The 20,239-nt window shown below is 41.0% G+C and overlaps 2 protein-coding genes across 3 annotated transcripts; one reads left to right on the forward strand and one right to left on the reverse strand.

Annotated features, from left to right (window-relative positions):
- Window positions 1-6,434: 6,434 nt before the first annotated feature.
- si:dkey-94f20.4 (synembryn-A) lies at window positions 6,435-14,054 on the forward strand. The gene is made up of 14 exons (XM_063481331.1): window positions 6,435-6,671; window positions 7,060-7,154; window positions 7,262-7,309; window positions 7,823-7,840; window positions 7,934-8,023; window positions 8,145-8,752; window positions 9,026-9,161; window positions 9,241-9,429; window positions 9,605-9,699; window positions 10,424-10,574; window positions 10,747-10,842; window positions 12,272-12,416; window positions 12,754-13,027; window positions 13,532-14,054. Exons 2-14 carry the CDS (start codon window positions 7,065-7,067, stop codon window positions 13,671-13,673), a joined length of 2,082 nt encoding a protein of 693 aa, XP_063337401.1. The 5' UTR covers window positions 6,435-6,671; window positions 7,060-7,064; the 3' UTR covers window positions 13,674-14,054.
- Window positions 14,055-14,176: 122 nt separating this feature from the next.
- Window positions 14,177-20,125, reverse strand: irf3 (interferon regulatory factor 3). 2 transcript variants are annotated; one of them, XM_063481332.1, is made up of 11 exons: window positions 19,935-20,125; window positions 18,331-18,497; window positions 17,973-18,144; window positions 17,565-17,638; window positions 17,385-17,445; window positions 17,209-17,274; window positions 16,845-17,090; window positions 16,531-16,621; window positions 15,595-15,884; window positions 15,384-15,508; window positions 14,177-14,891 (listed from the first exon to the last, which is right to left on the reverse strand). In XM_063481332.1, the coding sequence occupies exons 2-11, from the start codon at window positions 18,493-18,495 to the stop codon at window positions 14,781-14,783; spliced, it is 1,401 nt and encodes a 466-aa protein (XP_063337402.1). In that variant the 5' UTR covers window positions 18,496-18,497; window positions 19,935-20,125; the 3' UTR covers window positions 14,177-14,780. The 2 variants fall into 2 exon arrangements, with proteins under 2 accessions (XP_063337402.1, XP_063337404.1); XM_063481334.1 differs by lacking the exon at window positions 19,935-20,125 and having other exon boundaries at window positions 17,565-17,672; window positions 18,331-18,442.
- Between the last annotated feature and the right edge of the window lie 114 nt (window positions 20,126-20,239).

Genomic DNA, 20,239 nt, shown 5'->3' on the forward strand with positions numbered 1-20,239 from the left:
AGAACCTGTTAGGTATGTGTTTCTGTGGTGCTCACTTCCGTCAGAAGTAAAAAGAACAATAGAATGAACAACAAAAACTCCTGCCTGCAGGGGTTTTGTTTCAAAGGCAAATTACAGTCTTGTTCAGCTGAAATTCAGGTCATTGTTTCATCTTTCTGGAATTTATAGATGTCTCACAGTTGTCCTCTATCTGTACCATTTCAAAGGCTCTTTATGAGAGGCGATCATGTAGCAGGTAGGATTGCGCTATACTTTTCCTTTAAGACTATACATAAAAACCACAAACTTGATTCTCTTAAATATTTATTGCATATCGTATTTAAATATTTACATATTTAAAGTATAAAACACGTGTTTCACACAAGACACAAAAATCAACACCATTTACGAACATAGATTTCTAATAAGTACCAGTCAGTCAGAGCAGACATAGAGATATTTGGTTTTCAATAGATGGAAAACTATGTGGGCAGCTCTCCACCCCTTCAGTCCTTAATTGCTGACATTCCTTTTGGTCCTATCTGCCGTAGCCCTGTGGATCTTTTGCCTTCTTTGACTCCTCCTTTCCGCTTCCTTTGCTGAAGTGGTATAAAGTGCTGGCTAAGTTGTGAAGCTGGCATGTCCCGAGCTGGCATCCACGCTGAAGTGCACGCGGCAATCGTGGCTTCAGGCCCATGCTGTCGTGATGAAAATGAGAAGGTTGAACATCAAACTCAAGCGTGCAGAACATCATATATATATAAAAAAAATGCAGTTATGAATGAAGTTAGAAAAAAAGTGGTGTCTTTCTGAAAATCAATCACAATGTTTACCCTCTAATAAAGGACTGATAGTGACATGACCATAATTTTTTTTTAATTTAATGTAATTTTAACAAATTATTTGATTTAGTTTTTCAGATTAAATAATGCTCTTTTTCTATTGACAGCCACTCTCAGCACGTTATCACATCCTTTGTACCTGTGTCTCAGAGCCTCCAGGTCCAGATGTTTGCTCTCTGAGGTGAATGGGATGATCTTCAGTAATGGAGCATGGTGCTCTGACCTTTCCCCTCCTATATCTCGGACCGCTGCTCCTGGTAGGACAACGTCTGCGTCTGACCTGTGTTTCCAACAGGATATGGAATTTATTAAGTAACCTGTAATTTACAATAATATAACTTAGAGATACACTAATAAGAAGCTCTGCTTTAAAAACTTTTTTTAATTTCCCACCATCCCAAGCATGTTTTGATGTTGCGTTTCTACTGCCAGGTAGAGAGTGATACTTCATTATGTGTGCCGTTGTGAGTTGTGTGGTTCCCTGTGTTTTTTCACTCACCTTTGAGTTCCTCTCAGTGGGGAGGCAGCAGTCAAAGGGACAGTCAGCAGCAGCAGAACAGCTATCTCCATAACGCACTGCCCTACAATTTAATAGATTGAATAAATAAGTGTGGTGCTAAAGAAAAAATGCTCTTCTGACCCAATTGTTGAAGAAGCACAAAATGATTTAACCATAAAAGTCAAATGGGATAATAATAATAATTATGTGTTCAGAAAGCTTTTAGAATCGTATAAAAATTAATCTCAAAAGATGCTTACCGCAAAAGGAGAGCTTAAAACCTGCTGTGGCTTGTTGAGTAAACCAACACAACTTGCTGGTTGTTGGATGTCTGACTCTGTCATCCCTTTCTAACGCTGGTCCTTTATAGTGTGATGGTGGGATGAGGGGGTGTGTCTGTAACACACTGACTATACTGCCAAATGAACTCCCACACACACAAACAAACACACACTTTTTTATTCCCTACTTAAAAGAGCTGTGATGCCAGCATAAACAATCTTTAAACAACGGCCTCCAAACACAACTTTGGACTTAAACTTAAGGTGACCTTCTGTGATGTTTACATCGATTCTTATGTTCACTTGTTGCTCTACAGCCCCCCACTCCTCCTCCATCTCTCTCCTCCCTCAGTTTCACTTGCTGCTGAGCAATTGTTCCAGAAATCTTTCTTTCATTTCCATCACCTGCAGGAAGCCCGCCGAGCCCAAAATAACCCCAGTTCTCCTCCAGGCTTTTCTTTATCGCCCCATTTTTCCTGTGCCTTTTTCCCTTGAGTCACTTTGGCCGTCACCATGTTTATTTCTGCAGTGTCCTTCACTCATATCAACCTCACCACAAACATAATGTCAAAAACAACTCCTTGATCTTATAGTTTTCCTTAAGGTGTTGATGATGAAATAAGGCATATTTGGATGAGAGTTCACATTCAGGAACTCTCATCCACATTTAAATTGGTCACAGAAACAAAAGATCAAAGTTGGCACTTGGCCTCATGCTAACACCTCTCTAGGAAATTATCCCATAATTCCTAATCTTTTAATAATGCACTAAATCCATGGGGAGCCAGTGTCACATTTAATGTTTTTTATCCTACACACTGTTTCTCAGACCGGCTCTTTTCTCTCTGATTCACAGCTTCCGCTCTAGAGTCCATTGTGCAGCTTTCCTGTGACTACCATCTGGGCAGTCTGCATTGTCAGAATAATACACTGAGTCATCGCTGGCGTGCGTGTACTCAAGAGCATTAGCGCTCAAATAATTATGAACTCACATATGATTAAGCGTGGATTACGACAAGTGTTGATGGGATAACAAGTGATGACGTGAGGGGCTGCATCTCAAAAAAAGAAAAAAAGCCCAGCGTCCTGGTAAAACAGTCCCTGTACACCTGCTGCTGCCTAACCTTGAGCAAATCAATCACCAGCTCATCTGACTGGAGGAACGATGAGCTTATGCGATTGCGAGGTATCCATCATCGGCCCATCCATCTGTCTGTTCCTCGACAATTCACAATAAATCAATACTCCTCACAGGATACTGGTCAGGTTTTAGTGAAAGTTGCAAACAAGGACCACCTAGTGGGGGTTTACCCAACTTGTGCTTGTGGTCAAGGTCATACTGGCTGTCTTACGGGTACTTTTCCATTTTCATGAGAATTGCTACTCCTCCTAAATTACTGGTAAGGTGTTGATATTTGGTCCTGGAAATGACTCTTTGAAACGTCAGTGAGGGGCACAATGGATTTTAATAATGAGTTTATGGAACACAGCCAGCCAATGACAAGAAAAGATTATAACTTATAACTAAAAATACTTTATGCATTTCACTCATTTGCATTTCACTGTGTGATGGATCATCAATTGTGATGGACCTAACCACGATTGACATTCTAGTTTATAACATACACTCACCAGCCAATAAATTCAACACTGTGCTGGAAACATTTCTCAGAGATTTTGATCTCTTTCTCTATTTTTCTGTCTATTAGATTGAGATCTGGGGATTACCTAGATCACTCAAGTGCAGTGAACTTGTCATGTTCAGGAAACCAGACTGACTTATCCTGCTGGCAGCAGCCATAAGAAGATGAGTAATGTGATCATAAAGGGATGGACATGATGGACAATACTCATACCACTACACCACCAGCAACTGCCAACACAAGCCAGCATGGATCCATGTTGTTTATGCCGAGTTCTGACCCTGCCATCTGAATGTTGTAACAGAGCAGACAATAGTTTCTACTCTTCTACTGACCAGTTTTGGTGAGCTGTCTGAATTGTAGCTTCAGTCTCCTGTTCTTACCCGACAGGAGTGGCACCCGTTGTGGTCTTCTGCTGCTTTAGCTCATCTGCTTTAAGGTTTGATATGTTATGCATTCAGAGATGCTCTTCTGCACACCTTAGTTGGAATGTACAATTACTCCTGTTGTCCTCCTGTCTCCTTCTACACATCTAAATGAATGTGGAACCATTTCAAACCTAGGTAATTGCATTTGGCAGCCAGTAGCTTTTAATAAGAGTAATTATTTAATATTGAGCATGGCTGTGGCCTCAAAGGAATGAATGCTATTGTACGAAGACTGAGTAAGGCAGTAATTTTTCATGCCTCCAACCTACAATTTCTTATATCAGCCTTTAATAATAAAAAAATGATTCAGATTAAGTTTTAGTGAAACAAAGTTTAGCACTATAGCCTCAGCAAATTCTTGTTTACATAAATCATATTTATTAGAATGATATTTTTCCCATGGTCATCCATGCCTCCCTAATACATTGGCTCTACACCCCCCCCATAGGGGAGCAGCCCCACAGTTTCAGATCCACTGGATTAAAGTAAGCAAAAGTATTTGAAAATTGCTGTTTTCATCCCATTTAGAAGCATTAGGGTCTGTTGCTGTTCCATCCAGAGCAATTTAGAGATCAAAGTATCCTGTATTATTTGGCACAGTGTGCAATATTTAAGGTCTCACTCTGTGTTTATTCAAGTAATACTTGATGAGCAGAAGCGTTTCTTCTCTGAGCCTCTGTGAATTTTCAGCCTCACCCACTCTCCTGACCTGTGGGGTCGCTGAAGGGTCAAATATTGATCTTTTTCTTTACATATAAATATGTTCAGTTTAGTATGGCGTATGAACACACCATCCTTTTTTTCTATTATACAGATGATAATTAGTTTTACCAACTATTGAAGTTCAACTTTATAAACTCCCAGCAGTCTCTGTTACATTATCTGGAAGTCCTAACATGTCAGCTAAGCTTCACAGACCTCAGCAGCAACAAAACCAATATTACATTATTTGATCATCCAGGCAGATCCTTGAGCCTTAAATGTTCATGCTGAGCTCCTGTTGTCCTCAGGCCATGCTCTGCCAAATTACAAACATTTTAAAAAAAATATATGATTATGTCAAAACAAAGAGAGTTTTGTTGGAATCCTACATGCATGTTTTTCCAATGTTTAATGTGAGACCAGGTCCACCGTACAGTAAATGCATTCAGGAATCATAGAGGACTTAAACAGAAAAATTAACTGCAGAAAGAGAGCACACATAGAAGATCCACTCTGATAACCAAGTGCAGAGGAAAAAGCAGCGATCCTTGAATATTTCACATTCTTCTCTACTATTCACTCTCTGAATAGAAGACATAAATTAGTGGAAAGAAGGCATATGAGCTGAGCAGGGTGTGTCTCCTAAAGGTTGGAAAGATGATCCCCGCAGGGCCTTGGTGTCGCCAGACAGATGCAGAGTCATTAAATTTTTACACCTACATTCTAACCGTCAGTCACCGTCAATGAGTGACGCTTGTAAATGACACTCTGTAGCTGCTGACAGCCAGTCTGTAGGTTTCTGATTTGTTTGCTTTGAAAATATTCAGTGAGGCAGATCCTACTTGATGCAACTCAAAAGAAATTCTCTCAAGTGGAATGACGTTACGAGCCTCAGTACATAGAGGTCGTTTATGTTTAAGCTACATGCGTGTATTGCGACAAAGGTGTTAAAAAATATAGCCACGATGTTTGTCTGTGTCAGGACAATTTAGACGTACCATCCTGGCTCACGTTAATAACTGCTGTTTTCTTTTACTGCTTTTAAAGGTCACTCAGGCCCATTCATCTCTTGTAAAGTCGGTATTGTTGATATCCTACTTGTAATTCGTCTTGAAGAAATATGCCTCCACTTCCTACTTGAGAAGACCCCTCTGACATTTCTCCCACTATTTCTGACGTAGCGTGCATCCTGTTGTTGTAAGCCTGCAGCCACCAGTTATCTAGCTCCAGCGCCCAGAGCCTGTTTCCTCTACCGAATGAGTGCAAGAGTACGCATCCTGCCAGGAAAGCCTGTCATTCACTCATGCATCATTGTCTCACAGTTTTCATCTGTCAGGGTGTTCAGGATACTTGGCTGCAAGTGTGTGAAGGTTTCCAGGACACCAGGTGTGCCTTAAGTAGGTTATCTAAGCTAAAAACAAACAAAGTGTACTTACTGAAAGAAAATAGAGTTTCACTTGTGTTTCAGTGCAGATTGATTTTACTGCAGGTCATTTGGTACAGAGTATCAATATCTGTGCATTATGGCCAAGGGAAAGATGCTAACATTTACTTTGAATAAATAGATTTTATAATACACAATTGTATCATACATTGTGCCTGTGTGAGCTGACTCAACCGGGGAAATTGTGCCATCTTGTGGAAGGAGACAGAATCAATACTAAAATAAATAGTGAACAAAAATATAAGTACGGTACATGTACTGTAATTGGGGTGCATTCCAATTAGGAATGTATTGAAATATTTTGCTGAAAGATAAAAGAATACAAATCTTTAACTACATACTTTCTGAAGTGAATAAACAGTGTCTTTTCCTGATGCATTTCTAACAGTGTTTTAACCATCAGTACCTCCAGCATAGTTATGCAACAGCACGCCCTGACTGCTTGTTTTAGTGGCTTTCAGCAGATGTGAAGAAAATTCTGCTAAAGCTGGACAGAAAGTGAAAGGGCTGTGCAGAATAAGTCTGGCAAACCCATAAAAGGTTAGAGGGTCAACACTGAGAGTTATAAGCTTAGAGTCCATTAGTGGATTATAACCATAAACACTCCAGGTCTCCTGCATCTCTCTTGGATTAAAGCGAGAGAGACAGAGTGAGAGAGAGATAGGCTGAGAGAATGAGAGTGCATGGAGAGTGATTGAATTGAGCAAATTCAAAGCTGAACACAGGACTCGGGGCACGTACTTGGAGAAATAAACGCTTGGCGACGACTTGAAGCAAAGTTGGAGCAGTGATTTGGTTTGTCATATTTGAGGTATACAGTTTATCACCTGACTACTATACTGAACTGCGCGAGGTAGGTTCAGTGAAGCACGGTAATCTATCTGCAGATTTTTTATGTGTGTGTAGTGTTGATGTTAGTGCCTGCTATATAAAAGATACAGATTCACTTTAACTGCTAAGGAAACATTTATCAGTGATCAGTTATGTGGTAGCTGTGAAGATGAAGTGAAAGGATGAGCAGCTAGCTGTCATTTCATTTCATATTTAGTGGGTTTTACTTTATATTCTGGATGAACAACAGACCAAATGTGTGCTATTCTATTGTGTATTTATGGTTTCTTTCTGTTTGACAATACATAACCTCTGCCATGACCATCGTTATTGTTGTGTAACTTTCATTTTGTTATGCCCTAAATTGTCTGTGGGTGTGTGCGTGCGTGCATGCTTGTGTGTGTGTTTAGGAAGCATGAACGTGGACATCGAGGGGATAATCCAGTGCATCAAGCAGGGAAATGAGAATGGTGTTCAGATAAGGCTGCAGGAGTTCAACAAAGAGGTGATGTGACACAGAAGCTTATGTATTTCTCACAAGTTCTAATGCTGCTCATGACACTGTTTTTCTGTTGTTTTTGTGTGTGTGTGTCATTATTTCTCTTCCTGTAGTATGCCCAGTGTTTCTTCTTTGACACAGAGGAGAGGGAAAGACGGAGAGTAAGTCTGTTTATGTTGCTGCACCAGAAGGAAAGTTTACAGGCATAAACCCACGTCCTCCTGGTGCTCCTTATAACGTCACCTTATTCCCTCTCACGGCACACCTCCGACTTATCCGCCCCTCCCAACCCCTACACACTCCAGAGTCTATGATTAGTAATTCTGCTGTATCAGTTGTCTCTGATCCTCTCTCCTTACCTGCTCAGGCAGATTGAATCCAGGCAGAGTGAGTGAATAATTGTTTGGGTTAGAAAAAACTTCTAATTACCTTCAAATTAATAAATATGTTATGATATCCTTCACTGTCCCCTGTTAATTGATTGTCATTCCCAGCAAAGATACCCCTTCTTTTGGGTTAGGAATGACCTCATCCCATCAGTAAATTGCTCCTAAGCTTTGTAAATAGGTTTTTAGGGAAAATGCCATACTGTGAACTTGTAGAGGGACTTCTAACAGCACTATTTCCTCTCTCTTCTGCTACATTTCCTGTCTAATGTATGACCATCTCTTAAGCAAAGGCGACTAGAAGAGGTAGGGTTTTGCCACAGTTTGGAAATAATTAAGCACTGCACATGAAAAGTACCGTAAAGAAATCCAGTAATCCTTGTTGCACTGTTTTACTAGTTCAGGAAGAATAAAGTGAGGGACTACACTGATTCTGACTCCGACTTGGATGAGTACGACCTGGAGGATCGAGGACTAATCCTCAGACAGGTGATCTGATGCTGTCACTCTCTGCTTGCCCAGATGTGATATTCTTAGTCCTACAATATAATAAAGTTATATATAAAATTATAATAAATTCCTGCAAACATGTTTCTGCTCATGTTCTCAGAATTTAGGTGTTGTCCTTGTGAGGTTCATAAGGACGGAAGTCAAATGTCACCTGTTGAGAGTATGCCTACGCACCCTGAGGATCCTGTCCCGGGACCAAAAGGTCTTGGGGCCTTTGGTGACCGACAGCGCTCTCCTGACTCTGGCCAAACTAGCCGGGCTGACCACAAGTGACATCAGTGATGAAGTCAGCGACCCCGACTCTGATTTCTACGATAACATCATTGCCTCTCTCACCGAAACCAAAGTGCTGCAGGGTCACACTAATGAGGATGAAGCTGAAGCTGAAACTAACGACCAAAACGAGGAGCCGCCGGCCTTCGACGAGGATGCCAAAAGTGACATCAGCATCACCAACAGCGGAGATTTGGACAGCATCAGCTGGTTTGGGAGCCACAGGACGAGCATCAACGAACTGCACAGAGGTGGGACGCATCACAGGGTCCTGGAGCGAGGGCGGAGGGACCGCAGAGAGAGTAAGATGGATGTGGAGGAAGAGGTGGAGGAGTTGGAGTCCGGAGAGGAGGCAAAGAGAAAAGAGGCCATGAAGGTGTTGTGTAACGTGGTGTACAACAGCGCCTGGGCACAGGAAAGGTTCAGTGCTCTCAGGTAGGCTCGACACGCACACACAATCGCATCAGTTCCCATAAACTGTGTAATTTTCAGCAGCTTATAATAATCGCAAAGCACCTAAAAAACATATATTCACTTATTTATACCTGTGAAAGCAACAACTCTCATGCCTGGTAAAGGTTATTATGACAAATAGAAGGACAGGGGACTGAAACAGTACTAACCCGAGGATAGTGTCATTCTCACTTGCAATAAGTTGCATTTGGCTTCATCTGGAAAGTTCACATCTATCTCCTTTGTTTCCATCAGGCTCATGTGTGGTCTCATAGAGCGCGTATCATCCAGTGTCAGCTGGTCGAATCCCTCTAGTGCTCAGTTTTATGAACTGCGCTTCATGTTCCTCATGACTGCACTCCGGCCAGAGCTCAGCACCCAGCTTAAACAGGTCGCACGATGTCATATAGTCCAAAGTTATTCCTGTTTTACTCCTCGTTACTGCCCTCACACTGATTATTCTCTTCCAGGAGGGAGGGGTTTCCATCCTCACAGCAGCCTTGGAGAGCTGCCTGGAGGTGCAGTGGAAGGAGCAGTATGAGTGCGTCTTGGACCCACAGGCACAGCCCATCTCTCTGGAAACCTCTCAGCGCGTCACAGAGATCCTCAAAATTCTCTTCAATATCACGCACAGCACCCACAAGCAGGACCCAAGTGAGGTGTGTGTAACGGCCCTCGCATTTTTCAGAAGCTTTGCTTTCATGTTTACTTTTTACAGGAGTTTTAATACAATATATATGTTATCAGTCAAATATGCAATCATATAAAAGCTAAATGTGCGAAAGAACTGGACAGTTGAAGAGAGGCATTAGCTGCGTCTGTGCCTTTCATCAGGATGACGCGGCTCTGTACCGACACCTGGTGGCGATCCTGCGCCTCTGTCTGATGAGGAAGTGTCTCCTGTTAGAAGACACAGATGAACTGCAGGGGTGAGCACAACGTGACAAAACCCAAGCTGTGAAAATATTCAGGCTTGATAATCTCATAATTTACTATCGTGCAATTATAACACATACTGTGCAGCTATAATTGGTTTAAACGATGGACTATAAAATGAGATATAAAGCTTCAGAAATTCTTTTGGGGTTGCAAAATGACTTTCATGCAGAAGCACTATTTTTAATAACATTTGAAGCAACAAGGATGAGTCTATAATTATGAGTTTAATAACACGCACCCTCCTTTTCCTTGCTTATTTGAGACTTCCAGATAGATTGAATCTTCAGCTGCAGGTCTGATTAAAATCCCAAGTATATATAGAAATCAATGCATTTTTAATAGGTTTAGATGTTCTTATAAAAAGAAAATTTTGAGATATAATTCCAATAATAGTGTATTTGAGTAGCATTTGTTATCATTTTGGATGAAACAGTGTATAATCCATCTAGCCAAACAACACCAAATGTTTAAAGGGGGATCTGCTCTGATCATTTTCAGCTCCTTTTTATTTTCAGGCTCTATTGGAGTAGCTTTGCATGGTTCAATGTTCAAAATAACCCTTATTTATCACAGGGATTACTTGCATATACACTGACCTCCAGTCTAACAGTATATGTCTAAAAAAACAAGGAAAAGCAGAGCAGGGAATAGGTTTTCCCCGCTCTCTTCTATCAACACTCACTCCTTTGCCGTGACCTTCTCTCACTCCCGCAGTCACACAGTGAACCTGTTGTCAGCGCTTCCTCTGCAGTGTCTCGATGTGTTGCTGACGGTGCCTCTGGACCCAGATTCAGAGCAGTGCGAGGGGGTCAACATGGACTGCGTCCACACCCTGCTGATGTTCATGGAGAGACGCCTGGAGGCGGTGAGGGAGTAGAAAAGAGTTCTGTTTGTAGAGTCTTTTCTGATCCATTTGTGTGTTTGTGAGGGGGGGTTTCTCAGTGATTTGTTCTTAAAGTTTATATTTTGCAGCGTGAAAAAGGGAGCAGTTGGTATTACGGAAATAACCGAGAGGATTTGTTTTATGTGCTTTTCAGGGAGATAAGATCAAAGAGAAGCTGACACCAATCCTCAATCTGCTGACGGAGAGCTGCAGGGCTCACAGAGAAACACGGCACTACATCAGAAAATATGTAATATACGACACCTCAGAGATAGCTCCTGTGTTTAGCTTTTTGATGTTTTGATTCCAAAATATTCGAAGCATGTTTAATGTCCAGTATGCTTTTGATCATTTGCATGTAACCAACCAACACCTGACCTGTGCAGGCCTGAACTCTATAAGACTGAAAACTATAAGACTACTCACTTGTAGTATGCATAGTACTGTGCAAAGGTCTTGAGACACCCCTCATTTCTATATATATTGTTGGAAAAAATAGAAATACAGTATAACCGCTTTTATTCTTCAACACAGCCTGAACTCTCTTAGGTAGCTTTCTTGTAATTTCTTCAAGTAGTATTCAGGATTAGTTCTCTAAAAAAAGTTCTTCTTTGGATGTTGGCTGTCTTTTGTTTTGTTATCTGTAAAGATGATACGATACTGCCTCAGTAACATTGAGGTCCGGGCTCTGGGAAGGCCAATCCATGCACTGGCAGTGTGTTTGGGATTGTTGTCATGCTGAAAAATGAAGTGTTGCCAATCACATGTTTGAATGAAAATCTGATGGCACTTGCCTGATTTATAATTTCATCACTTTTGACAGGATCCCCCAACACCACTGACTGAAAAGCAACCCAAAACCATGAACTGGCCTCCCAGTTCTAAAGATGCATGTTAACACTTACTGTTTTACATCTCTCCTGACCTCCTCGTACATACTGAAGACAATTTGGAACAGACAAGTTTACAACTTCCTCTTCTGTTCTCCATTTGTCCAGTTTCCTTGAATGCACACCATGCTGAGATGTGCCACGTTTTTGGATAATAGTCTTTGAGAATCACCACGTTGGTGCAAAATACTATTTTATGCCTGTCCAGCTGTGTTACCTTTGGGATTTTTATAGATACAAAGAAAAGTAGCACTAATTGTATGTTTTGGTGACAGGCTGCTAAAGATCCAGTTTAAACTGGTTCATCCTATGAGTTAGATCCCTTTTTTATGCTTGAGTAATTCATTGTTCAGTGTTAAGTGGCTTAATGAACACAATACATGTTTCTCTGAAAATGGTCAGGTGCAAGGACTGAGCTAAAAGTGAGTGAAAAAGCAGCCAATGTTTAAAGAAAAACTAAAAAAAACATTAAAAAAATAAGCGGTTGCTGAAGACTTTAGCACAAAGACAGCAGATCCTTTAATTCCGGGAAGATGTGAGTTGGCAGACTTGTTCCAGCTCATCCCTAAACACCCTTCTCCTCCCTCCAACACACTGACTATGAGAAAGGATTTTTCATTATATATTTGATTTGTCTCAGACTTTGAAATCCATCATTGTTTTGAGGTTAACGGCACATTTTGCTTCATTTGCAAGCATCAAAATGGTCTTGCTCGTATTTATTTAAAAAAGAAGAAGAAACAAAACACATTAAAGAGAATTAAAGCTATAATGTGTCGCCCTCATTAGATCCTGCCTCCTCTGAGAGACGTATCACAGAGGCCAGAGGAAGGCACCACAGTAAAGAGCCGTCTGATTCGTCTTATGACTCATCTGGACACAGACCTCAAACACTGTGCCGCTGACCTCATCTTTGTCCTCTGCAAGGAAAATGGTAAGAAGAAGCAATATGTGGATTAATAAAAATAGGGTGAAGTTACAGTCTGGTGATAAAAATAGAAAAATGCATATTGAAATGATCAGATGGTATTTAAACAACGGGCGTCATTAGTTTTTATTGTGCTTTAAAAAAAAAACTCTTATTACCTTTTAAATATTTGTGTTTATGTCTTTATTATTATTTTATGTAGTCTTGATAGTCATGTTTTCAGTGATTATATACATTATTTTAAATTTAATCTGTGAATGCAGTGGTGTTGAAATGTTTTTGTAGCTCTTTTTGCATTTTTTCTTTCGTGCCTTATTGAGAACACCAACGGTTCTTTTCCCAGTGAGGCGTTTTGTGAAGTACACGGGTTACGGTAACGCAGCAGGTCTGCTGGCCACCAGGGGGCTCCTGGGAGGCCAGGGGCCCAGGACCTCTGATACCCAGTACTCCAGCGACTCTGATTCAGACACCGAGGAGTACCGGCAGGTCAAAGACCGCATTAACCCAGTGACGGGGCGGGTGGAGGCAGAGCAGCCAGACCCTATGGAGGGCATGACAGAGGAGGAAAAGGAGGAGGAGGCCAAGAGGCTGATCATGCTCTTCAACAAGCTGTCCAGGTAAGCAAAACGTCAAAAAGCTACAAACATGAGAGATACACAAAAGTCTCAGATGTTTCTAATGAATACAGTAAACGTCAACTGATTGCCACCACACCACAGCAAAAGTTTACAGAATTTAATTTATTAAGGTACAAATACAGAGTTGCAATAAAAGTGTCGAGCAGACTGTACATGTGTATATAACCAAAAGCTAATTCCAGCGCATAATCTGCAGCGTCTCAATGTGTTGCTGCAGAGGAAGTTCTTTGATGAGCATTAATGGGTCAAGTAATCATTAAAATTGTATACTGGCAAGAAACAGTAAGGTCTGTAAAACTCAAGTGTTCCTCTTGTTCTTGCATAATACAGCAGATTGATGGTGAATTAAACAGTTAGGCTGTTAAAGCTCACATAGGTACTATAAACTTAAAAGACTACCACCAGACTTCAGTGCATATGTACTGGGATGAGAACCAGGTTACTGCTGGTGATCAAATCGCCTGCATCTCGTGTATTTTACAGAGACAACATCATCCAGCCGATGGGAGTGGATGAAGAGGGGAAGCTCGTCCCAATGTCAGGACTGAAGGAAAATCCTCTCTCTGAGGAGGCGAGGTCTGAGTCAGAGAATGACGGAGAAACAGAGGAAGGAGACAAGGACTGATTTCTGTTCATCAGTTTTTTCAGTTTATCGATATTACTTTGTAAACATTTCACTTGTACAGGTCATCAGTGGAAAAGATGTGTTGTGTCTGTATGGGTGGTGTGAAAAGACAGAGTGATGTAGTTCTCGACCAAACAGAGTCATGCTGAGAGAGAATAAATTCAAGAAGGATATTTTAAAAAAAAGAAAGAAGAAAAACCTAGACAAAAAAACCAAAGGTAATTTCACACTTCTTCTTCTTTTGACTCAGACTGGCAGCATAGAGCAGCAATACAGTTACATGTGACATCACAATGGTGAAAAGGCCATTTTGATCATGTAGTAGATTCAGCAGAGCAATACTACCCATTAATGTTTCAATAAAGTTTTCAAAATGAATAATCTCCGGTATCGATCAGTGTGATTATCTGCACAGCACGCTGATGTGTCGTAGCACATGACATCTGCTGAGGTGTATGTTCCTCATATTAAGCTAAAAATGTCAAAAAAGCTCCAGATGCTCTGGCCACATCTGCACTGCTAAAATCAGCTTCTATATTTATTTTTACCTGTGGCTCTGTTGTATTCAAAGCACTAATGCCATTTTCACTTACAGTATTACACTTTAGCAGGGGGTTTGTTACCAGGTTGCACTTGTTCGCCCCTTAACACATTAATTTCACAGCATTAGGCCGATTATTATAACAAATAAGTTCATGAGCAGGAAGACTAGCAGCTTATGGGTGGTGTTTCACTTTGACTGCCATTAAGATTCAGTTTAGAAGAGGAAAAGTGAAGCTTAAAAAGAGGAGGGCCCAAAATGTTAAATGAGTGAAAGTCATGTCTCTTTACCTGAGTGACATCAGCTCATTACTGTACAAATGTGATCTTGATTTTCAGTAACAACCCTGATCATGTCCCTGTGACTTGTTTTAAAATCCTAAGATAGAAATCAGTGCACACTTATTCTCCATACAGTATAAGTTAGACCGTTTGATCCCGGGTAAAGTACAAACCAACACAGCACCAGTGTCATTATCAAACATTATTCACAAACATAACTGAGATGTTTTAAGAAGCCAAGATTAAAAATCTCAAATTAGTAAAACAGCCACTGCGTCCAAATGTTCAGTACTCCATCATCTCCTCCAGGGACATCTGCAGCTCCACAGACTTCAGGGAGGAGGCGCCGTTTTCAACAGCTATGTTCTTGATTAACTCCATCGAAGTCAGGCACACCTGAGCGGAGAAAATAAATAAGGAGCGGGAGTCAGGCGTGAGGGCAAGACGACGCGTTTGAGCTCGAAGGTAGCCGTGAAATCAGAGAAAGGTCGAGCAATGAGACGCGTCAAGCTGGTTTCTTTGAGAAACTTTTTGTATAAAGCTTTTGATTTCTCAGTGTGCCGTCCTGTGTGGAGGCTGAGGAGCAGGAGGAAAAGAAAAAAAACCTTTTACACCTGAAGGATCAGCTGTCAGCGCCGGTATTCAGGCTTTGTTCCCTTTGTGCTGTTAATCAATACTGAGGCAAAATTGCCTCTTCAAAAGTGCTGCTGAGTACGGCTCCCTCCTCGTGAGAGGGCAATTTTAGAGGTTGATCACTCATGAAATTTAATACAAGTTTGTGCAGCACAAAGGGGGAAAAAATCTCTGCCTATTTGAAATACTGCTTAGAGGTCTGTGAGAGCACAGCACTGTATGCATGTTTTAAATATTTTCAAAAAGTTTCCTCACCTCCACTGTGATGAGTTTTTTCTCCCAAGGCCTGCATTGTGGGTCAGGCCACTTTTCCCCAATACAGAAGAACAGGGAGCAGGGAGCACACTCTTTAGCATTCCCCTCAATGAAGTCCAATATTCCTAAGCAGACAGGAGACAATACATAAAAAAACTGTACCCAAAGCCACCAAATTCACAAAAGCGCCAAAATAATTCCTCTAACCTACCTCGCACAAAATCCGTGAACTTGTAAAGAGGCTGAGGATGCAGTTTAGAAATCTCTTGGGGCTGTCTGCTCTGGTCAAATTTGCAGAAGCTCCAGAAAGCTTTGCTTTCCCCCCGTCGCTGGCTGTAGACCACTTGGCCCGACACGCCAACTTCCAAGCCATCACCCAGCATGTCCAGAATCCGCTGGGTGAGGCTGGCTTGGTTTTGATCCACCATGGCTCCGGGACTTGGCAGGGAGACTATAGTGAGGCCTGACTCGTGATCCAAAACTGTCCCATTGAGATCAGTCCTGATGTGAATACAAGCATTTTTATTTTTCAGTTATCGGAGAAAATCGCTGAGTTTAAAACAGCTGCATTTGCTAAAGGCTGTTTTGTGTTTTTTTAATCAAAGATATCAGCAATGAAAAATCCTGCAATATATAAACTATAATTAGTTATAAGTTAAACAGACCACATGTTATATTCAGTATTGCTGTTTTCACTGCAGCTGTTGCACTGATGCTAAGTTGAAACACAGCAGTATGGTTACAGAAGTAAACAGTGCATAACGACAATAAAGAGTGTTGAATCTTGAACTTTGAAGGCAAAAATGGCATACTGTGAATTTAGAGATTACATTTTCAGTCCTTATTCTAAGCTCTGTTCCCTCAAAATATTTTGCCTGGTGAAGGGGAACTTGGCTGAATAAATAAATCATTAAATTTAAAAAAATTTACTGAGCTTTAGAGGTGGGAGGATTTCTTTTCTCTTTTTTTAAAGGAAAGCCAAAGTGGTACTCATGCCTTCATGCTAATGTAAACTCCTGATCTCAGATAGAAAAAACAGTAGCATCTCCCTCAGTTTATCCCTCTAGGAACGAGAATAAGGAAGCACGTTTTACAGTATATTTGAACTGGAACTGCTGAGCATTTGTCGCGTTCATTTTGATATTACCTGTAGACCAAGCGCACTCCAGCCTCATTCTCAACCATCTGCTCCAAAACCTTCACCCCTCTGTAGTACACAGATATCTTGAATTGAGTCTCTGTGGATTCAGAGACAGGAGAAGTGTGTGAGGAAAGGTGCTTACAGTTCCACTCTGTCCCTGCTATTCACATTGTCAGAGCGCTTTGTATTTAAGTCCCTGTTAAACATGCTCTATTTGAATACTGTGTGTGCTGGATGTCATTTCAGAGTGTCTGTGTAAAAATCCCCATTTGTCTGATACAGCAGCATCCCACCCCCACCCACCCCCTTCTCCAACTTACTGAAATTATCTCCATCTCTGGTCTTTTGCATTGTCTGTAGGAACTGTGCCGCCAACTGCTCATCATAGGCCCCTCCCTCAGCTCCCCCAATTGGATGTGCTGGTTGCTCAGGCAACCCAGCTTCAGTAACTGCACCCTCATACATTACTGGATACTGCTGTTGCCCAGGCAACGGGTGTCCACCAATCGCAACCTGATTCTGCAGCTGTTGTTGCTCGGGAGGAGGCTCAAAGCCTGCGGTGCCCTCTGTGGAAAAGTTGGAGAAACTGAACCAGCTTGTAGAAAAGTACCTCGGATACTCTTTGTTTTCTGCTCTGACTGCAGCAGCGAGGAGGAAAATGATAAGCAGAGCTGATAAGCCTACCTGCTTCAGGGCTGATGTTCATTCCTCTGAGACACTCCTGGAGAATATCCGGGCTGGCAGCAGATTCTGCTGGCAGATATGGACCAGTTCAGACACATTCAGATGGCGATTGTCGCTAATAAGCGCCAGACTAATGTTCCCCTTCTAAATCCAATGAAAAAGGCAATTGCTCTCACCCAAAAACACGGCACCTTCTGGAAGTAAGAGACATCCTTCTAAACACTGGATGCCCTGGGTCTGGGATAACACCGACACACATCTTATTCGCTTACATCAATACCCAGCATTTCAGCAATACCTCTTTTTTGTTACCATCTGTCCTCTTACAGGTAAACAATCCAACAGAGCAGTCTCACCTCTTGAATGGAAATGCCCAGATCTGCAAACAAATCAGCCCCATCTTGCTCCTGGGATCCAGCACAAGAGTTAGCTTCAGGAGTGAAAACAAGCATTTTTTTTATTTTCTGAAAAACACGTCAGTTAGAGATACAGAGACATGAGTGTATGCAAAATGGTCTGCATGGACAGACAGGAACTGAGCATGCGGTGAACAATTGCATTATCAGATTTAAATTGCAAATGCAATATGAAATTGATTGATTGCAGTTATAAAATGAGTAAATAGCATAACATCCTGCTGATCTTTTTTTTTTGTGCATTTTGAGTGCCAAACAGCAGAGTTTGCTTGAAATAAGCAATCAATTTCTTTTGAATTTGCTTTCTATCCACTGTAACTAAGATCCAAATGGTCAGCAGGTCCTCACCTTTTGACGCTGACTCGTCCGGCCACTGAAAGACTTTATGGGGGTTAGCGGCATCATTCTTGTTGTCATCCACCATTTTGAAGCCTTTAGCTCGTAGGGCGCTGCGGAAGTTCCTCTTCCAGACTGAGGGGTCTCCATTAGCCCGGCCGCTGCCGCTCACCTCCGCCCAGGCCTGCGGAGCAAAACCAGGATGAAAGCCGGAAGAAACTCCTGATGTGAACAGACTAAAGACTAACAAAGAACGGATTAGTGGACAAAGAATGAGATAAGCAGAAGATGGACGGATAGCTGATATCAAATTCATGCTCATGACTGGTTTCTATTAGATTGTCATGTCATGTCAGCCCCTGATGGTTACCTTAAAGATGAGAATGTCAGTGTTAGAGGAGTCCTGTCTCAAAGCGTGTTTCCACGGGATGCAGAACTTTGTTTGCTCTGGGTTTGTCCACTGGACACCAGGATACTTGTTGCTGTTAATCTGTTCCCTCAGCCACGGGATGAGCAGTGGTTTCGAATGAGCCATTTCTACAATAAGAAAATATAACGTGAGCTGTGTCATCACAGCCTGATGCACAACTTACTGATCCTGTACTCTTTTGCTATCATACGAACGATCACTGTATAGTAACTTGGATGTGATGTAGGCTATTCCTTCATTCAGGCAGTTCATTAAAATAGCTTGTCTGTACTGGAGGTTAGATCTATATAATTATTTATATACAGATAAATTTAATAGCCCACCAATCATAAAAAGAAGAAAACAAAAAAAAAATAATGAGGAAATCTCTCAAAAACTTTGACTCATATTTATTCAGTAAACAACAAACTGAATTCACGTTTTTATATCCAAATTTGAATCGGCACACTGGTCCTCTCTGAGAAGTCAGAAATGAATAAAGCATAAAAAACACTCAAAGTCATTTTTTGTTCAGGAATGAAAGTAAATAACTGTAATTTTGCATCTTAATCCAAAAATAATCATTTACTTTCCTACTTTTTCTGCTTTCTTTTGTAAAACAGTACACTTTAAAAATCATACATGACAACAATATTTATATTATTTCAGTAAAAATATGATTTTGATTAAAGAGCGCAGACTTGTTGATGAAATTTACAGAAATATAAAAAAATACATATTTTGATCATTACCAGTACTTTGGCATAAACCTTACATTGAGTAGTGCTCTAACAAATTTGTCAAGAACAGTATATTCATATTTATTTATAATTAATTTTCTTGTTTAGATTATGCATTCATTTGAACTATATTTCCATGCTTGCCTGCAGATGGTGCTATTTAGTCACATCTCATGCAACAACAGCAAAAAAAGTAATCTATAACTGACACTATTATATTAGCATTAGTGAGTTAACAGAAAAAAGGGGCCAATTTAAATGACGATCAAATATACATTAGATTATCAAAAGTTTAAGAAGAAACCTGAGCATGAACATCCGGATGTCAGGAAAGCTGTCGTGCAGCTGGGACGATTACAGGTTTTTATTGCTAATTTTCAATTGCATGAAAGAGGAAGCGGGCACATAGACAACAGCTGTTCAGCAACAGTAGAAACGGTGTAATTATAAAAATTAATTAACTAATTAACGACATAACTTACGATAATATAAAATAGTATTAAAGTGTAGTAATACTAAACACTGTGTTTATAATGTATTAAAGTATTTATATAATCCTAAAAATCTTCCACACAGCATTTATTTTCATTATTTTGGGTCATATTTTTAATAACAGTTATTTAGGCTGGTCTTGTTGTTTAACTGTCGTCAAAGTACAGCATAAGCGGTCCTTACAGCTGCCTGAACCAAAGATATTCAAGTGCAAACACTCCACGATCGAAAACGAGTACAGTCTTTGAACAATGCTGTAGTTATAGTAGTAACCTTTGTATTAATCCCACTCTGGGACAGCGGTGCCAGCGCTAACAACAAAAACTCTCCCACCTTCAGTGTTGACGTTTCAGTCGGTGCAGGTGAGTGTTGACTTCAAAGTCAGAGCGTGCAGAAATCAGTCCAGTGACGGCTGTACGGTAGCTGTGTGTCGTGTCACCTGAAGCTGTGCTCCAAACTGTCACATACCGTCCCCGCCGCAGATACTTTAAACACTGCCCTGAGTGCGGCTGCTTTCCGGCTAACAAGTCTTTCTCGGGAAACTCCGAGTTCACGGTTTCGTTTTCCAGATGTGACGTCAGTGACGGGTTCATACCAGCTGGTCCCGCTAGGAGGGGTTACACACACACACACACACA

Source organism: Pelmatolapia mariae, linkage group LG8 (assembly GCF_036321145.2).
Source record: "Pelmatolapia mariae isolate MD_Pm_ZW linkage group LG8, Pm_UMD_F_2, whole genome shotgun sequence".
NCBI lineage: Eukaryota > Metazoa > Chordata > Actinopteri > Cichliformes > Cichlidae > Pelmatolapia > Pelmatolapia mariae.

Bases quoted from the DNA above. Each gene is read 5' to 3' on its own strand.
- irf3 (XM_063481332.1), bottom strand. From the start codon at position 18,495: ATGGCTCATTCGAAACCACTGCTCATCCCGTGGCTGAGGGAACAGATT. The intron at 18,145-18,330 runs GTAACCATCAGG...TTTGCTCCGCAG, and splicing joins CTGACATTCTCATCTTTAAG to GCCTGGGCGGAGGTGAGCGG. The intron at 16,622-16,844 runs GTAAGTTGGAGA...CTGAATCCACAG, and splicing joins CAGAGATGGAGATAATTTCA to AGACTCAATTCAAGATATCT.
- si:dkey-94f20.4 (XM_063481331.1), top strand. From the start codon at position 7,065: ATGAACGTGGACATCGAGGGGATAATCCAGTGCATCAAGCAGGGAAAT. The intron at 9,430-9,604 runs GTGTGTGTAACG...GCCTTTCATCAG, and splicing joins ACAAGCAGGACCCAAGTGAG to GATGACGCGGCTCTGTACCG. The intron at 12,417-12,753 runs GTAAGAAGAAGC...TTCTTTTCCCAG, and splicing joins TGTCCTCTGCAAGGAAAATG to TGAGGCGTTTTGTGAAGTAC.